The following is a 25,191-nucleotide window of genomic DNA, read 5'->3' as shown; positions in this document are numbered from 1 at the left end:
ACTAAGCCCTGTTACCTCTTCGGCTTCCGATTCCTCCTCTTTCCAATCTTTCCCTCATTGTTGCCCCACTCTGGCCCCAGTTTGGCCCCATAGGTTTACCTGCCTGTGCCTAACATCGGGAGTGGGACAGATGGCATAGTCTGAGTCAACCTATGCTGCAGGCTAAGTGGGGAGGCCTGGGGCAGGCAGGGGGACTTGTTAGGTCTGGTAGCTGGAGGTTTACCTCCCCTGGCTTAACATTATGTGTGAGCAAGGCCAAAGATGATGTTGTAATGTGCAGTGCAGAAAAACAGTACCTGGGAACTAGACTCAGGCCTAATAATAATAATAATAATAATAATATATTATTTATACCCTGCCCATCTGGCTGAGTTTCCCCAGCCACTCTGGGCGGCTCCCAGTCGAGTGTTAAAAACAGTACAGCATTAAATTTTAAAAACTTCCTTAAACAGGGCTGTCTTCAGATGTCTTATCCTAAAGATAGGATAGCTGCTTATTTCCTTCACATCTGAAGGGAGGGCGTTCCACAGGGCGGGCGCCACTACCGAGAAGGCCCTCTGTCTGAAAGCAAGACTGCATATAAAGGCCCTGTGATGCTTTCAGAAAAGGCTTAGGAAGGGGAGGAGGAAGTTCCACAGCTGTGAGATGGCCACACCTTAATTTTTGGAGATTTACAACCCAGTCCCCTGTACTTTTTACTCAAAAGCAAATGCCACAATGTTATGGGGTGCTTACTTTCAGGTAAGTGGCAGTATGATAAGATGGTTCATTGGCTTTGCACATGCTTTGCATGCAAGGAAATCTCTACTTCAATTCCTGGTGTCAGTAGCAGGTGGTGGGAAAGAGCATGCTCTGCCTGAAATCCTGGAGAGCTGCTGCCAGAGTAGACAGTAGTGGGCTACAGGGGCAAATATTATGGCTAGGTGTAAGGCAATTTCCCATGTTCCCAGATGCCATATCAATATTGTATAGATAAAGGAACTAAATGATTTAGTCCTGTGGAAAAGCTGTGTACTAAATAAATGGTTGGCTCCCTAGCAAATATTCCAACCCCTGGGAATTTGAGTCACGTAAGTACAACTTTTAATAGGATGAAGTTCAGTTCCTGTGACATATCAGTCCCATATTTCACTTTGGCAGTCCTGCTCTAAATCTAGCCTTTTGTGGGCAGCTTAGAGACTGCCTCTCCCAACACAAGGCCAGACAGGTTGGGCTTCATGTGCCTTTGCTCCAGGAAATGAGACCGTTGGGAGGAGCCCTGAGGCTTTGGAGTGCCACCACATGCAGTGCTCACTTGATCCCTTTGTGTCTCTTTTTGCAGAGAGGATGAAAAGCATTCTCCTTCCTCCTGTCCTTTGGGCAGCTACACTTTCAGGTGTTCAGCCTGCACCAGCTGGAAGGAAGCCTCTTGAACATTTAAAATTCAATTGGGATTTTGGTCCTCCTTTCCCTACCAGCACAAGGCAGCTTGCAGCATGAGGTAGTCCAGCTAAAAACAACATTCTGCTCTTGTTGCTGTGTTGTTATGGTTTCACTGTTTTATTAAATTATCTGTTGCTGCAGAACTGTCGAGTTTTTATTGTTTTCTAATGTTTGGAGTATATTAAACTGCCTTGAGCTGAGAAGTCAGGAAAACCTTTAAAAAAAGTTAGCCTTTATCCAAGGTGTGAAAGAGGAAGCCATTTTATTGTGATCATGGCTGGCTCTTTTGTTTTTTCTTGTATTAGTGCCCCCAAACCCTTAGGGGTATTTTATTTGGCATATACCACTATCCCAGCCTATGGGCCACATTTTTTGTGGCCAACCTTCCAAGTGCTGGGCAGGGCCAGAGTTAAAAGTGGGCAGGTTATTTGTTTGACAAAATAGTGATCTCTAACTTAATGACTGGCTATGATTATTTCTTGGTTAAAAACCTATTTGCTACCAAGTACATACTACATTACCTGATGCAGTCCTTACATGTGCCAGGTATTGGTCAATCCAGGAGCATACCTGCACCTCTGCTCTGTGGAGAAAGGAGCATCTTGGGATGGTAGATATGAATGAGATTGTGAGCCTTATGGAAGTCATAGATTCAGCAGGTCCTGTCCTGGAGGTTTTGAGGAGGCTGGGATAGTGGTGGAGAAACTTGGTAGTACAGTAACTATTTGGCCCAAATAACAAGTGCACAGTTTCAGGAGTGCTGGTGTTTGCTGTTTCCTTATCCCATCCTTTACAAATCCCCCCGGCCACAGCTAGCTGTGTCTTTCTCCTATAAAGCCAGCAACATGCTGACTTCTGTTGACAGCCCTGAGCAGCAGCCTGCACCCACCCAGATCTTGCATGCATTTCCATCAGGAGAAACCTGTGTGTGCTTCAGTAGACCCTAGTCTGAAGTCACTTTGGTCTCCCATGGTCCTTCATAGGCTGCTGGTTTAGGGAGGAGGCGTTCCAGATGTACACAGCTCCTGGGGCCAGATTAAGTTGCTGGTAGCATTGGGTCCTTGGGTCTAAAGCTTGCCCTCCAACTGCTGAATCATGCACACCGATCTTAGTGGAGGTTACTTTCACATAAAATAAGTAACAGGTTGCTGGTGCCAAAGACCGAAAGCTTGACATTGCCTTAAATATGAAAGTTTTCCTCAAGTGTTTCAGAAAATAAAGCATTTTACTTTCCCACCTGTAATTGTGTAATTACGACCTGTAATAACAATATCTTAAAAAAAATGTAACAGTATGTTCTAGCAGAAAAATTGCCAAATCTCTGCTTAGAATAGAGGAACATTATTCCAGAACAGGAGAATCCATGCAATAAAACAGATCTCATTTCAGACCATCCCAGCTTCATAGGACTTTATGTAAGTATACATACCCTAGTTCCATCATTTTTGATTTTGCATCCCTGTCTCAAAATACACAAATTCTAGACAGGTTGAAGAATAGATTTGCAATACCATTTCACCTAGTCTGTTCTTCAGATCTGCATTTTTATTTCATCCTAGCTAAAGGATCATCTAGTATGACAGGGGAGATAGCGTGATAGTGCCGGTCCTTTCCCAGTCCTGCTATTCTCCTTCACTTTCCTCTTCCTCCGCTTCCTGTCCATTGTTGAAGCCCTTGTCGAAGCAGAACAAGAAGCAAGGCCATATCTCTCCTTCCAAATGCTGTCCCCTCTTTCATAAGCCAAATTTAGTCTCCAGCATCCAAGGAAGCAAAAAAGAAATACCTTCCTCTCTTTTCCCTCAAAAACTGGGATGGAAAAAGTGCTGGGGGTGGAATACTCTTTTGCCTCCACACCCTCTAGGAGGTGTAGGGAGGGACACTATTCTCCTGGGGGCCTCAGTGATGCTTGGCCCTGTCAGGGTTGTGGACATTGCGATGGAAGCTAAATAGCCCCTAGTGAGATAAAGAATTTTGCCTTCTGTCAGATGTATCCCTTATGGGATCCTACAAGTTTGCCCTGGAGAACTCTGTCAAAGCCATTAACCCCTCTGGGTTTTGTTCGTTGGTCACACTAAAGTGTGGCTACCTGTTGGGAGAGTGGGCTGGAATGTTAGGAACATCTAAATATAGATGTCTCATTTTTGGCTACTGATATTTTTTTTTAAAAGAAAAAATCCACAGTAGGCTTTAAATAGCCTATACATTTGAAGGTCTATAGTGCCAATATCCAAAATTCCGTTTTAAAAAAATGTTAGTTTCTTGAGGAACAGTCGCACATTCCTTGGCAAAGGCATTGACAGAAGCCATACACAAGACACACAGTTAGACTGGATGGCACGAGACTGACACAGACAATTCCAAGGGTCACTTTCTGAATCACCAATAAATAGATTCCAAGTGGCAAAGAACCAAAATAGAAAAATCCCAGCAGCCACACCAGTATTCTAGGGACATGGTTACAGAGCTTAGAGAAAAGATCTTGATCCAGGTGGCTGTGAGAGTTCACAGACGCCGAGTCAAGGCTGTGATCTGTGTAGTAATCCGAGAGGGTGTTCTGGCTTGGCGTCCTTGTGGAGTCTCTCTGTACTTCCATGATGGTAATCACCAAACAGTTTGATGACCCATGAGAAGGACTGGAGGAAGCCAAGTTCTTTGGCGTCAAGACAACTTCTTTGCAGTCTGAGCTCCATGCTGTCTTGTCTTTTGTCATGAGTTTGGACATGATATTTGCGTCGTCAGGAAGGCCCTCCACTTCCTCTTCCTGCAGCTCTGTCTTGTGGCGGCAGAAGGGGCAGCAAATGCAATGGGAGCCATCTCCCACGTGGAGGATTTTTGTCAGGCATTTCGCACACACTCTGTGAAGGCAGTCCAAGATTTTGGGTTTGCGGCTCTGGACGTTAAACTTCTGGTAACAGATTTTGCATTCCAGCTCATCGTTCGGTACTTTTTCTTCTCCCTCTGTTTGAGAATGATTCATCTTTAAATTAGGCAGGCTGTAAAAGATAATAGCAGTGAGTTTCAACTTTAAATTATGCCCTTTTGGTAGTTGTTCCTAGAGCAGCCTTTCCCAACCTGGTCAAAAACTCCCATCTTCCCCAACATTTGACCATGTTGGTTGGAGTTATTGGGACCTGTAGTCCAAACCATTTTGAGGGCATCAGGTTGGGGAAGCCTATCATAGAGTATATTCTTTACCGACAGAAAAAAGCAAATACGGTAACAAGTTAAAACTGGTAGCAGTAGTTAAATGTAATTACCTCTTCTGATTAGAAGTTTCTGGTTTTCAGTTTCGTATAATTTCCCCAAATATTCACTGAATCTGTTTTGTTTTGTTTTATATTCTACTTTCCATCCTAGAGGAGATTGTTTCACCACCCCACAGACTGTAGAATGTATTAGACATTTTCTTGAATATCTGAACAGAACTACCTCACATAGTTAAATTGAGGGAGCCCAATATTACCCATTGAGCTTTGGGGTCTTATAGGATTTGAACCCATGTGTCTGCATGCTGTGAAGCACTCTGTCCACTGCATCATGCCATCTTCCCCATCAGGGCCTAAATATGATTCCAAGGCCTGGGGCAAGTATACCCAGCAGCCCCCATTCCTCTGCTCTAAATTTACTTCCCCTCTTGAAGATTTGTTCTCCCTCTTCCCCTTCTCTAATTCCTTTTCTGAACTGCCTTGGGATGACACCTGTGGGAAAAAGTGTCTGCACTACACTCAGATCCTGTGTGCTATTGGGAGTAAGTCTCATTAAATTCAGTAGTGCTTCTGTGCAAACTTACATACGGTTGATCTGTTAACATTAAGCAATTACTCATCTGGAATATTTAGTTACTGCAGTTTATCAACATGGGGAAAAAGCAAGTTGGCTGGAAAACGTTTGGCTTTCAGTTGAGGATGTAACTCAGAAACTTGTATAACAGTTGCTACAATCCAACCTTGACAAGCATTTAGAGTTTGATTTGCATTGGAGACGAATCTTCTTATCATGCACGGATGCTCTTGTAATGTTGCACTCTGTTTCTGAGCTTACAGAGGGAGGGAAACTTAATAGTAGCTCATTTGGTGATGCTGTGCATTTGAAATTATTGAGCAAAGGTATTACTTAACCTTTAGGGGGAAAACAACACCATTGAATATAGGTTTCCCATGGCATTTCTTTGATTAATAAGAATGTGTGGTTGTGAAACTCTTAAGGATTTGATGGGTAAATAAGTGCGACAGTACATTTCACAGTTTTGTCTGTTTTGCCTGAAAAGGGGATTTGTTTCTGTTCACGTTTCCTAATAAGCAGAGCTGGCTCAGTCTTGGCTCATCACCCTCACGTTGCCATGCAGCAGTGATGGAATTTTAATGGGAACAGGCAAGGATGACAACAACAACAACATTTTTATTAGGAGACATTTTCATTTGCATCTTTGTCTTAACCATCAGGTCTGCTAAATGATCTCGGTTTCTGACTTATTCTCTGGTGGGTCCACCCTGTGCACTCTTTCACAAGCATTGTGGAGCAGAGCAGGGTCTAACACTAGAAACAGAGAGTGTGCATTTGCATGTGATTCTTCAAAAAAATAGTTATGATAGCAGCATGTCCAAACACAATTTCTCTTTAAGCATTGCTCTTTGGAAAGCATTCATAAGAGTGTAAATAGCAGGCATTAAGTTCCTCAGTTACCAAATTCTCTCTGTCTGCTGTGAAATACTTTAACATATTCACCTGGATGGCAGGTGGGAATGCTTTTTAAGTAGATTGAATTCCATGTCAACAAAGTAAGCAGTTAATTAGGTAAAATATTTGTATTCAGTCTCTGTTTCCCTCAGGGACTCCCCAAGGAGGTCTTCAACAATATTAAAACACATTGTTTGGTGGTTGTGGTGGTTGCTGCTGCTGAGCTTTACAAACATTAAAAGCCCAAACCAAATATTCAAGAAGCCAGAGAACAGGAAAGTAATCTCATCATATGAAACATAACCAACAAACATCTCAGAAAGTTATTCCATTATTGCTTAACTCAAGAGCACCCTGAAAATAGCAAGTTTTTCATTGGAAGTTGAAAAATAAGCCATCATAGAATTGTAGGTTTGGCCTAGGCTGACTCCCTCCAATGTAGGAACTGTGATGAAGAAGACAAGTTGACTTCTCTCAAAACCAGCCCCCCCCCAAATCTTGGTTTGTGTGATCAGCTGCCAGGTCTTGTCCATCATAATAGGGCATAGCTAGGGTACTAGCCTACATTACTCAAAAGTCTTCAGGGCCGCCATCACACATCTGGCAGCTCTTCCAAGCTACAAACCTGATCCTTAACTGGGTTGGGGTGGGGTTGCAACTCCATCCAAATTAGGCACTACACTTAATCCTAGATCAGCTCTTCTCCCACCTCTGTCTTACCTGGTTTAATTTCAGTTTGCTCACCTACATCCAGTTCATTGCTGATTTCAGGTACTGGGTCAGAACCTCAGCCACCCTGGGTTTAGATGGAAAGGAAAGAGACTTGTGCATCACTAGCATACTGACGGTATCCTCCTCCTCTCTGGACAACCTCACCCAGTGATTCATGTAGACGCTAAATAGCATAGGAGACGCTTGCAGTCACCCACAAGTTAAAGACCAATGGGTGGAGCAGCAGTCTCCCAGCACCACCTTCTGAGATTGGCCCTTCAGGAACAATTCAAATCACTGCAGTTAGATGTCCCATCCCAGCAAGACAGCTCCAGAAGGATGCTATGATGGGTGATGTTGAACACTGCTGATTAAGAGGGCTGGACTTTCCCTGTCCACCTTCTGGTGTGAGTCTTCTGTTAGAACAACCAAGACCAGGCAAAAAAAACAGACTGAAATGCTTCTAGATAAGTAGTATGCTAGAGCTGGGCCACCTCTGCCCACTGAAGCAGGTATGCTCAAGTATTATTCCCCTATTCCTCCCAAAAAATATTCTCTCTCACCCACTCCCTCTCTGACCCTTGTGCATGCTCTAATTCATTTTGTCCCTTTCCTGTTGCAGACATGAAACATGAAAGGAATAGACAGCCGTCGCAAGCAGACGAAATGTTCAGGTTGACAAACCTGCCTGTGTTAATTATAACAAGAGGGTTTTTTGTTTTGTTCTTTTAAAGCGATGTCATAAGACATTCCTTGGAGAGGCATGGAGGAGTAGTGGGGGAAATGGCAGGAGAGTTTAGGAAAATGTTTTCTTCATTACTTAGAAAAAGTCTGATGTGTTGCCTGAAAGGACCTTTTGAACTGGAGGCAAGGCCAGTGGTGCATTTAAATAGCCCCATGCCTAGTTCATTGCATCCTCCTCACAGTGTTGGGCAGGGGAAGGCACCATTTCCAGGGACAAGCATAAACCAGTCTAGCAACCACTACAAGTACCGTCTTGTGTTTAATGCTACCTTGTATAGTATACTGCTTGGACGGTCATTTCCCAAAATGCATTGCAGGGGGAGTTGAATTAGATGACCCTTTGGGACCCTTCCAACTCTGAAACTCTGTGAGTTTCATGCTGAACTTACAAGCAATGACTTAGTTCGTAGCCATGGTGCTCTTCACAGTAGCAGTGACTTGCTTGGCGCTGTTCTGTTTATTGACACACATTTTTAGTGCTTTCCTTGGTTTTATGTAAGTCTCCCTAGGACACTTATCTGCTGAAGAGCCATTTAAAAACATATGGAATAAATCAGAGTGGCATCCTGAGGGTGCGATGCACAGGAAGAAGCAATAGGCATGAGGAATGTGCTGAGCCCTTTACCTACCTGCTACTTTTCCTTTATGACTATAGCCCCCACCACAGATGCTCATGTGTGTGCACACACAAGCACACACACACACACCACACAGAGTACCAAATGCAAAGTTATTATCGGAGATCTCCTGCATTTAAATTGGGAACCACAAGGTGTGTTCAGACCCCAAAGTCCTCATCAGGCACAAAAGGCAACAGAGCTATGCAGCATCAGCCTCTGAGATTGGCAAGCAATATTAAGACTGAGGATCTGGATTGGGTAGAACTAGTCTATCCCATCTTGTTCTATTCAGAGTAGACCCATTGAAATGAATGACACTAAGTCATGCTACCAACCTGGCCTCTCCCCCCCCCCCGCCATGTACCACCTTCATGTTTGCACTTTGGGGTCCTTGGCTGAAGGCTATATCCCTCAGATCTAGATCTGGATGTGGGAGGTGTGCCTTGCTGAACGGTCAAGAAGATGCCACGGTGACCTCTTGATTAATTTGCTGCAGTATGCTCTGTGACACTTTCTTGAAGACTTTCCATAAACTTCAGGTGGTCCAAAATGCAGCTGGAATACTTTCCAAGACTGAGGTCTCATACTACGCTAGTCTTGAAACAACGGCATTTATTACCAGTCAGTTTCCAGACACAATTCAGACTGCAGGTATTGACCTTTTAAAGTCTTCTGCTGTCATGTTCCTAATTATCTGAAAGAAGAATGCCTTCTCCCTTATCTTCCAGTCCCCTTTGTGTTCAGATTGTCAGAAGAGACCATCTCCAGTTCTAATACCTTCCTCCGAGAATCCCATCCCCAGGGACAAATTGCCTACACTTGAGCAATCTTAACAGAGAAAACAAAATGAACCTGTCTGCAATTATAGTTAGCAAGTTATGTTGTTTCTCAGTGAATTTAGTATTTTAAAAGGAACTGAATACGTCTTTCTTGGGAAGCTCTGGATGTTCGCTTTCTTCTGTACCACTCAAGAAGAGCAAATAGTCCACTTCACTGGTAAAAGCATTAAAGATGTTGTGGCACCTTGAAGACCAATAGGATTGTTTTTTTCATATATATATGTATTTATTATTACTCATTTGGTATACCATGAGCCACTTTGAACACCATTGCAGCAAAGTAGCATACCAATAAAGGTGGCGGCGCTAGATTCTACTCAATGGAAAATTATTCCATTAAAAATGGATTAGTCTCTTTCCTGCTTTTGCTACTACTGATTAATATGGCAACCTCTCTTTGAAGTTTGCATGTCACTGCTTGTAGCTTTTTCTTTTCATTGTTTCCAAGTTTTGCTCTTATGTGGGAAATGGCCAGGTACAATTTCATTTATATTTCTGGTTTTGAGGATTTTAGGCAGCTGCTTGTGTCTAGGTGATAAAATGGAGCATGATTCAACCTCCCACCCCACTCCCAATATAACAGGTTTCCATTAGGGAGTGCCATCCTGCTTTCACTTGTGATGCACCTTTCAATTCTGTGAAGGTCTAGGTATATTTACCAAGCTTGACAGTTGAAAGCGGGTCTGGGGGGAGGAACCCAGGCAACCACCTGTTCCAGAGGTATGATTGAAGCAGTTCCCCTGTTCAGAATTGTGTGCTTTGGAGTTCTCCAGTTGTACACACAGTTTTAGACAAAACTCCCCATGCTTATCCATTTCCCCCCTTTAAAAGTTCTAGAGCTGTTGCTGCTTTATAAAGACAACATAACTGAAGGGGATGGAAGACTCCAAAGAGCCTCAGCCTAGGGAGCACTTTGAAGAAAGTGGGATCCCTATTTATATAAATGCATCAATATTTAAAATGTCAAGACCATATGTGGATGTAGTAAAAATGGCTGCATTCCTTGTTTTCTTCAGTTCCATTCTCACCTGCAAGAGAAACCTAAGCCAAGAGATAAAAGCTTTGTTCTGTTTCATAAAATTTTACATTGGGAAGGGGAGATCAGTTACCTATAGGATTACCTACAGTGTGGTGTAGTAGTTATAGTGTTGGACTAGGACATGGAAGATGAGGGTTCAAATCCCCACTCAGCCATGAATTTTATTGAGTTGTTCTGGCCACTGCCTCTTAGCTTAACTAGCCTCACAGGATTGTAGCAATGGTAAAATTGGGAAGGGGGGAAACCACTTCAGGTCCTTGAAGCAAAAGCAAGATATAAATGTAATGATAATAGGAACAAACAAATTATATGGACTGGAATCACTTTGCAGTAGAGCACATAGCAAATATGTAGGATTTTACCGGTTCCCTTGAGGAAAGATTGGAAGTGAAATTTGCTGGACTGGATAAACTATATTTTAGTGCACCTTTCGTGTTCTTCTCTCTTTTTATTTCTTCATTAGTGCCTTTTCTCCCCCCGCCCTTTATACCATTAAAAAAAAAGAAAAAAATTACAGCTGTCAAAACCATATTATACACTTCAAAGAAGCAAACTGACACAGCGTAAGATTGGCAGCTGATAAAGTAATAAAGAAAGAAAACACACTAAAAAAACCCAAACTAATAAAACAATACAACTGCAGTGTAAACTATAACCAAAACATATCCATCGGGTAGGTAAGTTTGTTGTTTGTTGCTCTCAGAATGGATGAGTTTAAAATAAATGGAAGAATTTATACGTAAAAATTCAAACTTCTTCTTTTTTTTGCTATTTTAGATACATCCTGTGAAAAGGAAAGCGTTGTCCTTTATATAAAGTGTGGCACACTGGTTCAGAGTCACAACCTGATTTCCAAATGTTTACTGCCATTAAGTAAGAACACAGGGAGCTGTCAGTTACCAGGCCCTGCTACTCACCTATCTAGTCCAGTACTGCCTACTCTGACTGACAACAACTCTCTAGAGTCTCAGGCAGAAGCCTTTTCTTCCGCCTGCTTCCCTGTGTTTTGAAACTGGGGCCCCCAGAGCTTGAACCTGAGACCTTCTGTAGATACAGTGAATGTGCTGTGGTCCCTCCCATAAAGTTCAGTTTTCCTAAAATCTCAGGTGACAGTTTTCTGAGTTCATCCGACAGGCAAGCACCCGGTGCTCAACTCTGCAGGACAGCCAATGTCCCTTCAGGTGCTGTTGTACTCCAAATCCTATCAGTCCCCAACAACATGCCTAGTGGTCAGGGATGGTGGGAGTTGTAGTACAGCAATATCTGGAGACAACAAGTTGGGTACCTCTGCAGTACTGCACCTTGTTTGTGCTAAACCATTATCTTTAACACAAGTAGACAAGCTTCCATATACCATTGCCATCCATTTAAATATTGATGCAATTGAACATGCTTGAATTTTTATAGGATGGACTCCCACATCACCCTAGCTTAATTCTTTCCCCGGGCAACTTGTTTTCCTTTTAATTCCTGCTCTACTTTTAGACATGAATACCCAGACTTGAATTGGAAATGGTGCTTTTCCAAGTCTGCTGGATAAATTTTCAGACCTTGAAGACCTGTGGCAAGGGTGTAGTTTTGATCTTCAAACTAATAAATCTGAAAAGGTTAAGGTATCCCCCAAAGCTGAGATCTTTTACATATAGGCGGATAAGAGGTTTCATGTAGAGTAATAATCAGAATGAAACTTTTTATCTAAGATGAAATATTTTTTCCTCCTTCATGTTCACTTAGCATTGCTTTTTGCATGCTTAGCCATTTTGCGATTCAAAAGTAAAATTCACTGTTTCAAAAAAGAACTAATGCTTTCTAAATAATGCCTTGCTTTTCTAAACAATGCATTTTCTCAGCAAAAGCAGGGAGAAACGTGTTGCATTCCAGTGCTTCAGTGAAAGGATACACAGCTTCAAGGCACCAAAAGCAATTATAAGGCAGCTGAGTTGTTTTTCCAAGATAAAAGGATTAATGAACATACATGCCACCCAGTAGCATCTCTTCCCAGCCTTACAGTGATGCGTTAACAATTAAAATCAAATTATTAAACTTGTCTATAAGCAACATGTGCTTAAAGTCCAACTTGGCTTCCTGATGAGTCAAACATATTTGGATTTAAGACCTGTTTTATAAAGACCTTTCTCCAAAGGGAAGCATTAAAATAGCACAGTAGACCTATGCAGTGACACCTTTAGCTGTATGCTGTAGAAAGTGCATGCAGTAGAAATGCTTGAAGGAAGGACCAGGTCATTTCCAACCTACCCGAATTGTTCTTTGAACAAAGCACCCCTGGTTTCAGGATGAAGCCCCTGTGGGAGAAAACCATCTTCCCGCCAGTTGTTTTCCCGTCAGCTGGCTTGCAGCCCCGGTGCTGATTCTAACTGGGCTGTGCTCCAACTCTCACAGGTGTATAAAAAGACGGCTGCTGGAAAGCTCGGAGACATCAGCCTGAAAGCATCGGAGCAAGAGAAGGAATTTGCCGGGAAGGCTGCTCAGTACCAGCGTGAGATGAGGCACCTCCAGCGGCTGCTGCAAGAGAAGCAGGAAACCCTGGACGAAGCGCTGCAGCAGAAAAGGTAAGTCAGCCCAAAGCCTTAAGCAAACCCATTAGCCCCGACTGGTAAAGGAGCAGGACATGCTCTGCCTAAGAGCCCCCTCTGGCGTGCTGTGGCTGTATTCACTTCCCTGCCTAGCTGCTGGGTTGAAAATCTCCTCCTCTCCACTGACTCTTTCAGCTCCCCCATCCCCCTCTCCCTCCTTCTCCCTCTCTAAGCCCCCGACCTACAAATCCTTGAAAGAAATCGTTGCCTGCTAGCTCCGACAGCCAACCTTAAAAATCCTCCTGGCAGCTGTACTGCCTTTTGCTGAAGGAAAGCAAATATGCAGAAGCTATTGACTTGAATTGAGCTTTCAGTAATTCTCTCCAAAGTGAATCACTGGTCACATGCTCATTGATTTAATAACGTCTTCCAGTGAGGACTGATGAAGTCCCAGGCTGACATTTTTCTGACAGACAGGAAATGAGGGCAGTCAGTTAAGAGCACTTGGCAAAATGAATATTTCGTGGATCTGGAGGTTTCTAATCACAAAAAAGGGAATAAACAGCTGAATAGGTTTTGGCTGGAAGATGATTCTCTGTGTCGAGAGAACCTATAAGGAGTCCTGCTTCTTACTTCTCGTGTTAGCGATGGGAAGGCTTCAGGGATGGTTCCTAGTACCAGCACTGAAACAACACAGGAGACAGATAATTAGGCAGTTATTTTGCAGATCATCTCAGCCATTGTGAGATAAAATAATCCAGCCTGGAACTCAAGCTGTATGCCATCTGTGTCAGTTATCAACTCCCAGTAGAGGATAAGTAGCGTGGTCAGATAACTTCTGAATTTTTCGGCAAAGTGTGTATGTGCTCTCTGTGCATAGTCCCCGTGCTGCAGTGACTGGTGTATCAATTCACACGTGACATGTCTTAGAGCACCTCCAGATTGCAGAAAGCTTGGACGGAGGTTATACAATTCCCTCTCTTTATTGAGCATTCATCCTGATTTGTTTCTGCAGAGGATATAGGACTCCCCATCAATTGGTTCTTAACTATCACTTTCCTTGCTGTAAAAAGTCTTCTTTTTTAAGTGGGTTTGTTGTGCAGCTAAATTTGCCATTGTGAAATTGAGTTCTTTCTGCAAAAGCCTGCTGCTGAACAGGGCTTGGGTCTGGTGTAACTTTACAGCAGATTCTTGGGCACAGGATAGCTTCCGTAGGCAGGAAATCCACACGGCATCCTCCAACCAGCTGTCTATTTAGAAAGGGTGCAAGGAAAACTTCCTCTTGGGAATAACCTAAGCCACTTTAGGAGTCCCTTTGAAGGCTGAAAGGTAGCATATAAATGATTGAATAAATGTGTTTTGTAAGCACCAGCTTAGCATCAAACAATGCTACGGAACCAGATACTCTAACCTGGGACTGCTTGCATATCTGGAGAACTAAAGATGTGGTGAATACAGCCAGGTTTCAATGTGGTTCAGGTGTGTGGAAGGGAAGGTCCTGCTGCCACCATGTTCCAAACCATAATTTTGATCTAACATAAACATTCTATTGTGCATATAGCCTGTGTTGCTTCATACAGCTTGACAATATGTATGTATCTAGGAGGGGAGAACACCTGTCCACCAATGTGAGAGGCAGTGTGGTATAGCAGTTAGAGTGTTGGACCTGGGAGGGTTCAAATCCCCCACTTGGTCATGAAGCCTTGTGGGCCAGTCCTTGCCTCTCAGCCTCCCATTGTTGTTATGAGGATAAATGGAAGGAGGGGTAAATTTTGTATACCACCTTGAGTTCCTTGGACTAAAGGTGGGGTATAATTGTAAATAATAAATACGTTAATAAAATAATCCTCAATTTTATTTCTAGTCCTGGTATTCCCCAACATGTCACCCCCTTAGAGCAGTGTTAGACATGTCAACCCCTTAGAACCATTTCTCTTCTCTTACCTGTCACACCCACCCACCCCTCACGCTTTCCACCTCAAACAGCAAAGGCTATTAATATACTAGTCCAAGCTTTATGAAGCACTGCCATCACAATGGGTTGTATCCAGTATTCGTTCTGCTCAGAGGAGACACATTGAAATGAATGGACATGACTCACTTGAGTCCCTTTACTTCAGTGGGGCTGCTTTTAGTCAGTTGGATACAACTCCATAAAGCTAAAATAATTGCCCACACTTTGATTTAGCAGTCCACTGCGGCAGAGGAAAATGCAGTTGTGGGAAGTAGTTCTAAACAGCAGCACTTTGTCCCTTGTTATTGTCACCAACAGCAGCAGAGTTGCTGAGTGTTTTGCAGTTGGTTGCCAAGTCTTAGAATCATTGAATCGTATAATTGTAGAGTTGGAAGAGACCCCTAGGGCCATCTAGTCCAACCCCCTGCAATGCAGGTATCTCAGCTAAATCATACATGACAGGTGGCCATCCAACCTCTGCTTAAAAACCTCCAAGGAAGGAGAGTCCACCCCCCGAGGGAGTCTGTCGAACAGCTCTTACTGTCAGAAAGTTTTTACTGACATTCTGGAAGATGAGCAGTGCTTGTAGCTGGTGAAAGGCAAATGCAGCTTTTGCCTTGCCCTCAAAGAGATGCTTTCCTGCTGTGATGTCTCTCTTATTCTAGGTCAGTTTTAACAAACGTCTGGATTGGATGGGACAGATGTATAGCTGGGTTAATCATTCTGGCCAGTGATCATGGGACGTCAGCTTAGCTATGCAGACAAGCAATGTTACAGTTCAGGAAGCTAAAATGCTTTGCATATGTTTTCCCTACGCTTCCTGAATGCTGGGCTCCTTTAGTTTAGCCAGATTCCTTCCATTCTGGTTGCATTCTGCTTTCAGTTCTCTCAAAATCCGGAAGCGCTTTAAGGAGTAAATATAATTTTGTCTTGTAGTGCAGCCAGTCCCTGAACAAAGCTGTCATTTGAAAGATTGTTCTGGATCTCTCTCCTCCTCCTCCCACTCTACCCCCCACCCCGGTCAGAAGAAAAGCAGACCAAGGACTTAGGGGTGGGCTTCTTGTCACTAATCTTCTGTAGCTTGGCAACCAGAATCGGCAGTGCTGGGCAAATAATGTCCTGATGCAGATTCATTTCCACCAGCGCCGCTCAAGGAGAAAATTTGTGGCCTGCAAAATTGTTCCCAGTAGATAGAAATTTCACTGACACATTTAATCTCAGCGCTATACCCAACTGAAAGTAATAGGCTGTGTGAATGGCATGTTTATTTTATTAAAACCCTTAAAGTGTTGCGCGTAAGATTTCGCCACGACAACTGATTAAGCCAGCCATCCAGTTTTCAATATGAATCACCCACTTTGCAGAGGGAGTCTTGCAGTATTTCCTTTCTTTTATACGTAATACCAGGACTTCCTTGGGGAACAATGGCAGGTGAAGTCATGGAGCACAAAAACCTAGAGAGGCTGAACTTAGAATCATTGAATGGTAGAGTTCAATGGTCATCTAGTCCAACTTCCTGCAGTGCAGGAATGACAGCTAATCATTTGCAGGTCAGAGGTTGACACTGAAAGGTGGGTTCCCAAAACGCTGAAAGATAGTGAGCTTTAGCAGGAACCCTTGAAATGCTCAGGAGGCAGTGTTTACTTTTGGATGTTGAGGATATTATTTTTTGCTTTATAGCAGCTCTCCAGAATATCACTTGTACAAGCAGACTCAAGAATACTTAAGGCACACGACTGTGTCTTTTCTATTCCAAAGAGCACGTGGGGCACCTGAAAGCTGGCATTCTTGTTTTGAGCTTCTACTAGGGGAATCTCATTTTGTCTCCACTCGCAGTGAAGCAATCTGAGAAATGCTACAGCATGATCATTAAATCTCATTTATTCTGTGAAAAAATAGCACCTTAAATCCTGAGTGACAGCATGGTTTTGGACATGGGAAAACTCGATTCATGTTTCTTCTCCTCCCCCGCCCCTTCTTCCTTGCCTGCTCTGCCTCCCCCATTTGCCCTTCACTCCATCGGGAGCAGCATTTGGGTTTTGCTCAGTACACATGTAATGAGTGAGGAAAAGAGCAGCCTTTTGCAGTCATCACTGCAAATGCAGTAGAAAGACCAAAACAACAACAACAAAACCAAAACCAAAACCCACTGCGTTAAGCAGCTTTGAAATAAACATGTCAAATTCTGGGGGCCTCGGTGAGGGAAGCCTTTAGACTTTTAGGCTCATCCTTCGAGTGATGTAAAATTTCACAGCTCCATACACCACCATATTTGATAAAGTGCTCCCTCAGATGAAGCCTTATTTGCTCCCTTTCCTAAATGGCAGTACCAATGCCCACTTAATGACTGAACCAGTGCCTAAGATCAGGATCAGCGTGGCTGTGGGAGAATAAGCTGAGACTCAGTTCAAGATGGAAGTCCTTTGGCCAATAGAAAAGCAAAGGCAGGTGTGTTTTGAATGGGGTTGCAGTCCCCTTGAAGAATCAGGTTCATAGAGATTTCCTGGATCCAGTGTCCCTTCTGGATTATCATCTGCACTTCTTCCGGGAGAAGCCAGCTCTGGCTATTGGCCCACCTGCCTTAGTCACAGCCAGATTGGTCTCCTGCTTCAACACACCCTTTGTGGGGCTGCCTTTTGAAAGCTGCAGCTGGTGCAAAATATGGCAGGGAAGGCATCCTAACTGGAGCTGGCCTTTTTGATCATGTGTGCTCAGCCCTGCACCCAGAATAATTGGCTCCCAATCCACTTCCAAGCTTGATGGGAAGTATTGGTTATCATCTTTAAAACCATATACAGTTTGAGACCTTTGAGGTGAAACCTTTCTCCGTGTCCCACCCAGAGGTGGCATGCCAGGTGAGGCAGAGCTGCTGCTGTTCTTGCTTCTTGGCAGATGGGTCGCTGTTACTTACTAGGAAGGGCAGGCAAGGCAGCAGGGAGTATATGCCACTTGATTGTAGAAAAAACCTCAAGGTGGTTTGGATCAGCATTAGAGTAATGACCCGTGAAGCTGTTGATGGTGTATTTGGTTTCTGACATATAGAGCTTGAGCAGGACATGGAGCAAATGCAACAGTGGTGCAGCTTGTGTAGAACTTTTTTTGCCAAGAAAACTTAAAAATCTGTGCCCAGAATAAATTGTATACTTAATTTGCATAACTTACTTTTCTGCCATCTTCCTCCCTTTATCATGATGTCAAAAACCACAAGGTAGACAGGCTGAAATGGGTCCCTCTTGCCCTCTTAGGACATTCCTTGGCCAAGAGGCTGAACCAGGACAAGCGAATGCAAGATTTACAAGCTGGGAAAGGACATAAGCAGATTTCTGACTGCTTTGCGGGAAAGTTTGCTTGAATGATTTATGGAGCAGAGACAGATTTGAAGACCAAAAGAGCATTGAACATGTTTTCTCTTTAACCATAAGATGATCCACTAAAAATTAGATCTGATAAAATCACAGGAAGTGCAGGTGCCAGCAGGAAGGGAGATGGCACCAAATCACTTAACAGGTTCTGGAACCTGCCCTGATTGATCAAGGAATATACTTTGAAGTAGAGTGGCTTTTTGAGATACAAATAAAGGCTGTCATTCATACCTCATTTGTTGACCTGACCATCTCTAAGCTGACTGGACACCATGGCACCAGAACAGAGAGGTGTCTACTAAGCTCTGCAGCAAAAAACTACCTCTTCAAGGTTTCATGGGCTGTATCTCTGCTATATTCAGTTATGGGAGCAACATATAGGCATATGTTATTATTGTGATTCAGATTTTCTGTTGCTGAGGATTTTTGTTGTTCTTGCAAAGGACATTATTGCAATACTCTTGAGACCAGACCAACCCCTAAAAATTGCCACATGCTCAGCTACTTCTGATGGGATTCCTGTCAAAAGAAATGCAATGTGACCTAGAAAACCTTCACAGGAAACAGGATTGTTTTGACCGGTTGCTTTTGACCTGATATCTCACCCTTCAGCCACATTCACAACTTGGGTTACGTATTTCACAGGGGGGAAAATTCAGTACAAAGTGTGAAACACAATGAAATTTGCAGAAATATGCTATGAGGTACCACTGCAGATACCAGTTATTTTCAATTGAAAAACAGTCCTAAATTCCTCTGAGTTTAACAGGTTAAAAATAAAGCTGTGAATGCCCAGCAGTAGGATGAGAAAATATTAAGGGTAAGAGGAGAAATTCAAGGCAGCGGCTGACAAAATGTGTCATAAATAAAAGGGCAAATACCATGCTAGGTATTGTTAGGAAAGGGATTGAAAATGCAGCCACTGGTGTCATAATGCTTTTACATACAAATTATACAGGTGATATACCACAATCTCCATTGGAAAATCCCCCAGCGCATTTAGGAACACATCCAGTTCTATCCATCCACGAGGGTGGGCCATCTGAATAGCCCCAGCACTCTTACAGGGGGCACTGCCATCCTCAAACTGAGCTTAACCTTAGCTAAACATGACTCCATCTCAGTATTTTGTAGCAAAGAGGCTTTTCATCAACAATATAAAGCAGCTATGAAATAGTTCAGACATCTGGAGCAGCCTTATATCGAGCCAGACCATTGTCCACTCTGACTGGCCACAGGTGTCCAAGATTTTCGGCAGGGGACTTTCCCAACACAACATTGTTGGGACATTGGGACAGTAGTGGAAAGGACAATGCGGTGTGAAAATGGCTGAAACTGAAAAGATCCTCTGTCCCAATCCACTGTGTGTGACTCAGGCAGCCAGATCTACTTACAACAGCCTTAGAGGAGAATTTGTGGTCCTGTTTTGAACCATGACATCACCAATAAGGGACCCAGGATATTAGGGTTATTTTTTGTGATGCTTTCAGAACTAGACACCCATAAAAACTGGTTAAACAAGTACATTTGATTGAATTATATGCCAGAGATCCTCTGATTACTCTTTCTGTTCTGTGCACATGGTGTTCTCTAGACAACATTCCAGGTACAAAAATAAATTTAATTGTTCTTTCTGTACTGGCTGGGTAGTTCACCTTAAAAATACTCTCAAAAAGGCAAAGCATCTGAAACTTGCAAATCCATTTTCATTTTTCTTCCTAGGGAAGTGGAAAGTGAACTTGAAATAATTTGGGAATCAACCACCAAAGAAAACAGGAGGATGAAGGAACTCTTGCATAAATCTCTAGAGAAGAGGAACACACAGAGTCCTGTCAAAGCTTATGAATCAGATTTAGCTGACATTTCTCAGAAAGACCTGCTGGCTGGGTACGGTTTTAGCTACTGTGATGTGGAGCTTCTCTTGCCTGCGAAAACTCAGAGTCAACAGGAACCTGCATGTTAAGAACACAGACACTCCTTCCTTTTTCAGAGGAGAATAGGTCTGAAAGAAACAAACATGAAGACCAAAGCAGTTTAATCAGAATACAGTCGGCATTGTATTCAAGTTGATCTTTCAAAAGAAGCTGATATTCCCCTTTGGTACTATTCTGGGCTTTTAGAAATCATCATGGCAGGGATTTGTATTGTACCATAGAAATATGGCCAGTAGATTCTTCAAAATCCAAATGTTTCTAGCTCTTAATAGTTGCGAAATTAAAAAAGGTACCAAACACATTTTGACACTTTCTGCTAGATACTAAAAGTGCTTGCAGATGGGAGTTCGTTGTGGAATTGGTACTGCTCGTGCATTTAAGTTTTTTAAAGCACCCACATTATGATGTCATTAGGCAGAGACAGAAGCATGATTTTTAAAAGAATTATGGGGGGCAGAGTTTCTTAAGTTGGTGATGGTTAGGTGAATCGTACCCTCTTCCCTGCACATGCAGCAATATCATGCCTCCTAACAGGATGCTCATACACAAAAAGTGTGGTATCCTTTGCCACATGGCAAGTCAGTACAATTTCATGTGTACCTCATAGTGGAAGATCAGATGACTGAGTCATCTAAGGAGGGAGGTGTTCATCTGGAAATACCCTAAGAAAGGAAAATGTGTTCCCATGGGGCTCCTAATTATGAGGATGGGGCAGATATTCCTACAGCTTAAATGTTATCCGCTATCTCTATTGGAATGTTGGGGACTTTTTCTCCCAGGCTCCAATACTATGAACCCTGCCTTGGAAATAAGCCTCGCTGAGTACAGATTGGCATGCTTCCAAGTGAACATACTTAGTATTGCATTGCCAGTGATGTTAACAGTTAAAAGGAAATGGGAGGGATAAGTCCTCTGTGGGAGATGTGCTAAGTAGCAAGAACATCACTGTTCTTGTGTTGCCTCCACTGATCTCTCTGGTCTGTTTGCACTTGCAGCAGCAAGACCACTGCCTCCCCCCACCAGAAATTACAGCGCACTATAATTCACCAAATGCAAGCAGCCCAATATATCTCATTTCCACCACTTTCTTCCCAGTTTGTGACCGAATAATAATAATAATTAAAAAGCTCTCTATATCCTGAAAAAGGCATGCAGTTGAAATAAAAGAATGCAAATTCTTTTTTAAATTTGCGTTGTTTTATATTCACAGAATTTGCGTTTTTAAATACTGGTCACACTGCTATAAGCTGCAATGTTTGGGGTTTTTAAAATAGAAACTTGAAATCAGCCTTTTTGCCAATAAGCCATCTAGCTATTCAAACCAAAGTAAACCATAATGCAGCCCAAGCTGCTGCTTAGAGCTGTTTGCACTAAATTTGGAATTGGGAGCCATTATTGCCGGCCTGGGCCTGATTTAGCCAAGCTTATATAAAGGTAGGGACAAAAGGAAAAGAGAGTGACTCACCCATTTTAACACCTAATCCTTTTATCAAAGAGCTTAACCGAATTTCTAGTAGTGTGAGGCCATCTCTCAGTTCAGCTGGAGACAAAGTGGGAGACTTGGCTTGTGATGTCTTTTTTCTTTTCTATATGAAATTTTCTTTTGAAATAAAAAGCTAAACACCACACAATCAATAATTAGGTGAAAAGAATTAACAAGACTATTCTCACAATGAAACTCTCTAAGGGTCCTTAATACAGGGGATGGGGGAACCTGTATGTTGTTGGAGTCCAACTCCCTCATTGAGACCATTGATTCTGTTGGCTGGGGCTGATGGGAGTTTGAGTCCATCAACATCTGGAGGGCCACAAGTTGCCCATCCCGACCTTAGCATATCTTGGAAGAGCTTGTGAGACAGTTATAGTAAACCCAACCTTGATGAAAGAATCACTGTTGAGGTTTTGAATGTGCAACTTGCAATGCCTGATACATCAGAGAAATTATGTGCATCAGTAGTTGTGGTCAGAAGCTTGAAGGGCTTCAATAAAGGAAAGACAAACTTGGGACCAGTACATCATTTTAAAAATTGGAATTCTTTGCTTGCTGAGTGGGTTCATACATATCAATTTTCTCCCAGATTTTATCAATCCACTACTATTTAGGAGATTGTTTAGAGATTTTTGGCTACATGGTATATTTCCTATAATCAAGCAGACAGTTTTTCCGGGTCATGTGGCCAGCACAACTAAGCCACTTCTGGCGCAACAGAACACTGACACCAGAGCAGTGCATGGAAACACCGTTTACCTTCCCACCGGAGCAGTACCTATTAATCTACTTGCACTTTTTGGCGTGCTTTCAAACTGCTAGGTTGGCAGGAGCTGGACCCGAACTGCGGACCTTTTGATCGGCAAGCCCAAGCAAGGCTCAGTGGTTTAGACCACAGTGCCACCCGCAGCCCTAAGAGTTTATGTAGCAGAACATAAAGTACTGACTAATCCTCCAAGATGTACACAACATTATTGGTCGCTTGGGTAGTTGGTAAGGTAACAAACCCATCCAAGAAGAGGAAAAAGAAATGAAAAGGAATGAGACAGTCTGGAGATTCCTAACTCTACCTTTAGGTCTTAGAAGACAATAATTGATGCTGCCAAACTCCAAAGAGTGCAGGAAGGTCCGGCCAGGTGTTTTGCCATGACAAATGATCAATTTCATATGCAACCATCCTCCTTAAGACTCAGAGGTTGGTGAACATTATCATTTCAATAAATTGAACTAGATTTTGCTTATTTAGAAGCCTTTTTATGGGAATGTCATTTCATCCAATTAGTCTAAAGCATTTGTCCTTCATTCTTACAAAAACAGGCCACTACACAACCAACATAGAACCCAGAGTTTGGCTTTGATGTATACATTTGAATGGTTTTATATGAAAGGTCCCGAACTATGATATCCTAAAACAGCAGTATTATCTGGAGAGTTATCCTAGAACCAGGGAGAGAGATTTTTTTTTTAAAAAAAACTATCTTGCTAATCGCCTAGTCCTAGTTATATTTTAGTTGGTTCTAATAAAAGCTCTTGAAACTACAGCTGCTTTTGGATCTCGCCCCCCACCCCCGGACAGACAGCACAACCTTCAATTTCTGAAGTTACAGCCTTCCCCCCAAAATCTTATACAGTGGTGCCTCGCAAGACGAAAAGAATTCGTTCCGCGAGTCTTTTCGCCTTGCGATGTTTTTTGTCTTGCGAAGCACGGTCCGTCGCAACTGCGCCTCTTCAAGCGGCTTTAAAAAAAAAGTGCAAGGCGTTTTCATCTTGCGAAGCAAGCCCATAGGGAAATTCGTCTAGCGAAGCAACGCAAAACCGAAAAACCCTTTCGTCTAGCGAGTTTTTCGTCTTGCGAGGCATTCGTCTTGCGGGGCACCACTGTACAGTGGTACCTCGGGTTACAGACGCTTCAGGTTACAGACGTTTCAGGTTACATACTCCACTAACCCAGAAATAGTACCTCAGGTTAAGAACTTTGCTTCAGGATGAGAACAGAAATTGTGTAGCAGCGGCGCTGAGGCAATGGGAGGCCCCATTAGCTAAAGTGGTACCTCAGGTTAAGAACAGGTTAAGAACAGTTTCATTAGCTAAAGTGGTACCTCAGGTTAAGAACAGTTTCAGGTTAAGAATGGATCTACAGAACAAATTAAGTTCTTAACCCGAGGTACCACTGTATTTCCCTTTTGGATAATTGTCACCCCTAAAGCATTTTTAAATCAGCACTCAGTATGATGTATGATCCAGTGGCATTGGCTGTGGTCTTACATTGGTCCAATGGGACGGAACACCATTTCCCAAGAGTTTAGTTTGATTCTTTGGCTTTTTGCCTGGTCATTCTCACAAGCATCTTGGAGCTTGCTGCCGTCTTTGAGAACTCAATCCCTATTTTCCAACAGACCATAAAGAGATGTTTAACTGTGCCTTACATATACAAGCTGCAAGTGCAAGTGACAAATTCTGACCTAACTTTTTCATGTAAATTTCCAGTGGGACTATTTAACTTAGTTAAATACCACCCCTATAAATGGTATGCATCCGTTGGTGCTTGTGTTCACGTTCTGTCTCATGCTGGTTCAGGTACCTGCTTCCTCTTTTCTGCACACCATAGTTTGCCCTTATATCTGGCTTGTGTGTTCCCTTCTAATCATGTTTTATATGGAGCGCCTTGTAAGAGAGAGTGTTAACACTAAATCATTAGCCCACATGCCAGGACCTCATCTAGTTAACTCCTTGCTGCAGAAAGTTGTGAAACCAGGGCACCATTTTCAGAACATCTTCATATCGCTTGTGGATACTGCCTTAACATCTGTCACACAAAAATAGATAGTTCGCAGCATTGACAGCACAATCCTATGCATGGCTACTCAGAAATAAGCCCTGTTGATTTCAGTTGGACTTAACTCTGACATGAGTGTGTTTAAGATGAAGCCCAAATGGCCTTAAGCTCTTCCCACACATGTGCCAATGTGTAGTAACCAAATAAATAATGCTGTGGGTTCTTGTTTCATTTAGGTCTTTGACAATGGCTGCACATTTTGTATATTAGGGTAAAATAGAGACTTGGTAATATTGAGTGGGAGAGACATGTTACTGTACATACAAGTGTGCATTTCAGGCCATAGAAATTTATGCACTTGAATCATAGCAAGATGCCAAAATGGATAAATGGTTTGGCTTTCTGCCTTTAAACTTGCAGCCCCCCTCTCTCCTAACCACTTTTTAATTGTTTTTTATATGTCAACATTTGGATAAATGTTCAATTTTATAAGTACTGTATTACCTTGGCTGTGTACTATCAAGGCCTTTGCTTGTTTGTCAAATATGTATCCCCCCCCCCAGCATTAAATTTGTAGCAATAAAGCATTGTTTTATTTTAAAGGATGGGAAGTTGCATAGCTGTCATTGTCAGGCCGTGTCCTCAGAGAGAACAATGAATATTAAATGTAAAATGTAATACAGAGTGGTGAGTCTGCAAGTCGTTCAGTTGTACTGAAATCAATACAAATGTATGAAAAAGCCCCAGTAGATTTGCAGTGCTGTATGCGCTTAAACTACTGATTTGTTCAAGTGGTTAATTGGACTTTAAAGAGCAAAAAAAAATATCTCAGAGTCACTGACACCACTTGAGATTAAAGATGAATCATGATAAAGAGCAACTGCCAACATCTTCACTACAGCTCAAGATGTAAAACAAAGTTAATTATGCAAGTGGAATTAATGATTAGAGAGGCTATTTCTGCTGGGAAGCCCCTGCAGCTTATGAAGAAAAGTAACCTTGCTCCTTTTCTCTCCACTTGATAGCTTTAAAAAAGTCAATTTTCCATTAAGGCTGCGTCTGCCACAGCCCTAGATTTAATGAGCTACAC

At 42.6% G+C, this 25,191-nt stretch overlaps 1 protein-coding gene and 1 pseudogene across 5 annotated transcripts in view; one reads left to right on the top strand and one right to left on the bottom strand.

The window, feature by feature from the left end:
• CEP89 (centrosomal protein 89) overlaps positions 1-24,706 on the top strand; it is a gene marked incomplete at its 5' end in the record, with an annotated part of 53,208 nt that extends 28,502 nt beyond the window's left edge. The window contains 4 exons of the mRNA XM_082233611.1: positions 12,453-12,622; positions 19,625-22,958; positions 23,212-23,392; positions 23,441-24,706. Coding sequence (XP_082089737.1) covers positions 12,453-12,622; positions 19,625-19,865 — 411 coding nt within the window. The 3' untranslated portion in view covers positions 19,866-22,958; positions 23,212-23,392; positions 23,441-24,706. The remainder of the gene's footprint in view (positions 1-12,452; positions 12,623-19,624; positions 22,959-23,211; positions 23,393-23,440) is intronic.
• Positions 1,487-13,873, bottom strand: LOC309536664 (E3 ubiquitin-protein ligase RNF182 pseudogene; annotated as a pseudogene). Of its 4 annotated transcripts, none has more exons than XR_014224519.1 (2): positions 12,876-13,873; positions 1,487-6,895 (listed from the first exon to the last, which is right to left on the bottom strand). The product of XR_014224519.1 is annotated as an E3 ubiquitin-protein ligase RNF182 pseudogene (transcript). The 4 variants fall into 4 exon arrangements; XR_014224520.1 differs by lacking the exon at positions 12,876-13,873 and adding an exon at positions 12,309-12,446; XR_014224521.1 differs by lacking the exon at positions 12,876-13,873 and adding an exon at positions 12,309-12,446 and having other exon boundaries at positions 1,487-4,415.
• Positions 24,707-25,191: the final 485 nt, after the last annotated feature.

This window comes from Podarcis vaucheri (genome assembly GCF_965113315.1).
Source record: "Podarcis vaucheri genome assembly, chromosome: 7".
NCBI classification, from domain to species: Eukaryota; Metazoa; Chordata; class Lepidosauria; order Squamata; family Lacertidae; genus Podarcis; species Podarcis vaucheri.
The sequence above is the reverse complement of the archived record's forward strand: the minus strand, read 5'-3'. Positions and strand labels throughout refer to the sequence as shown.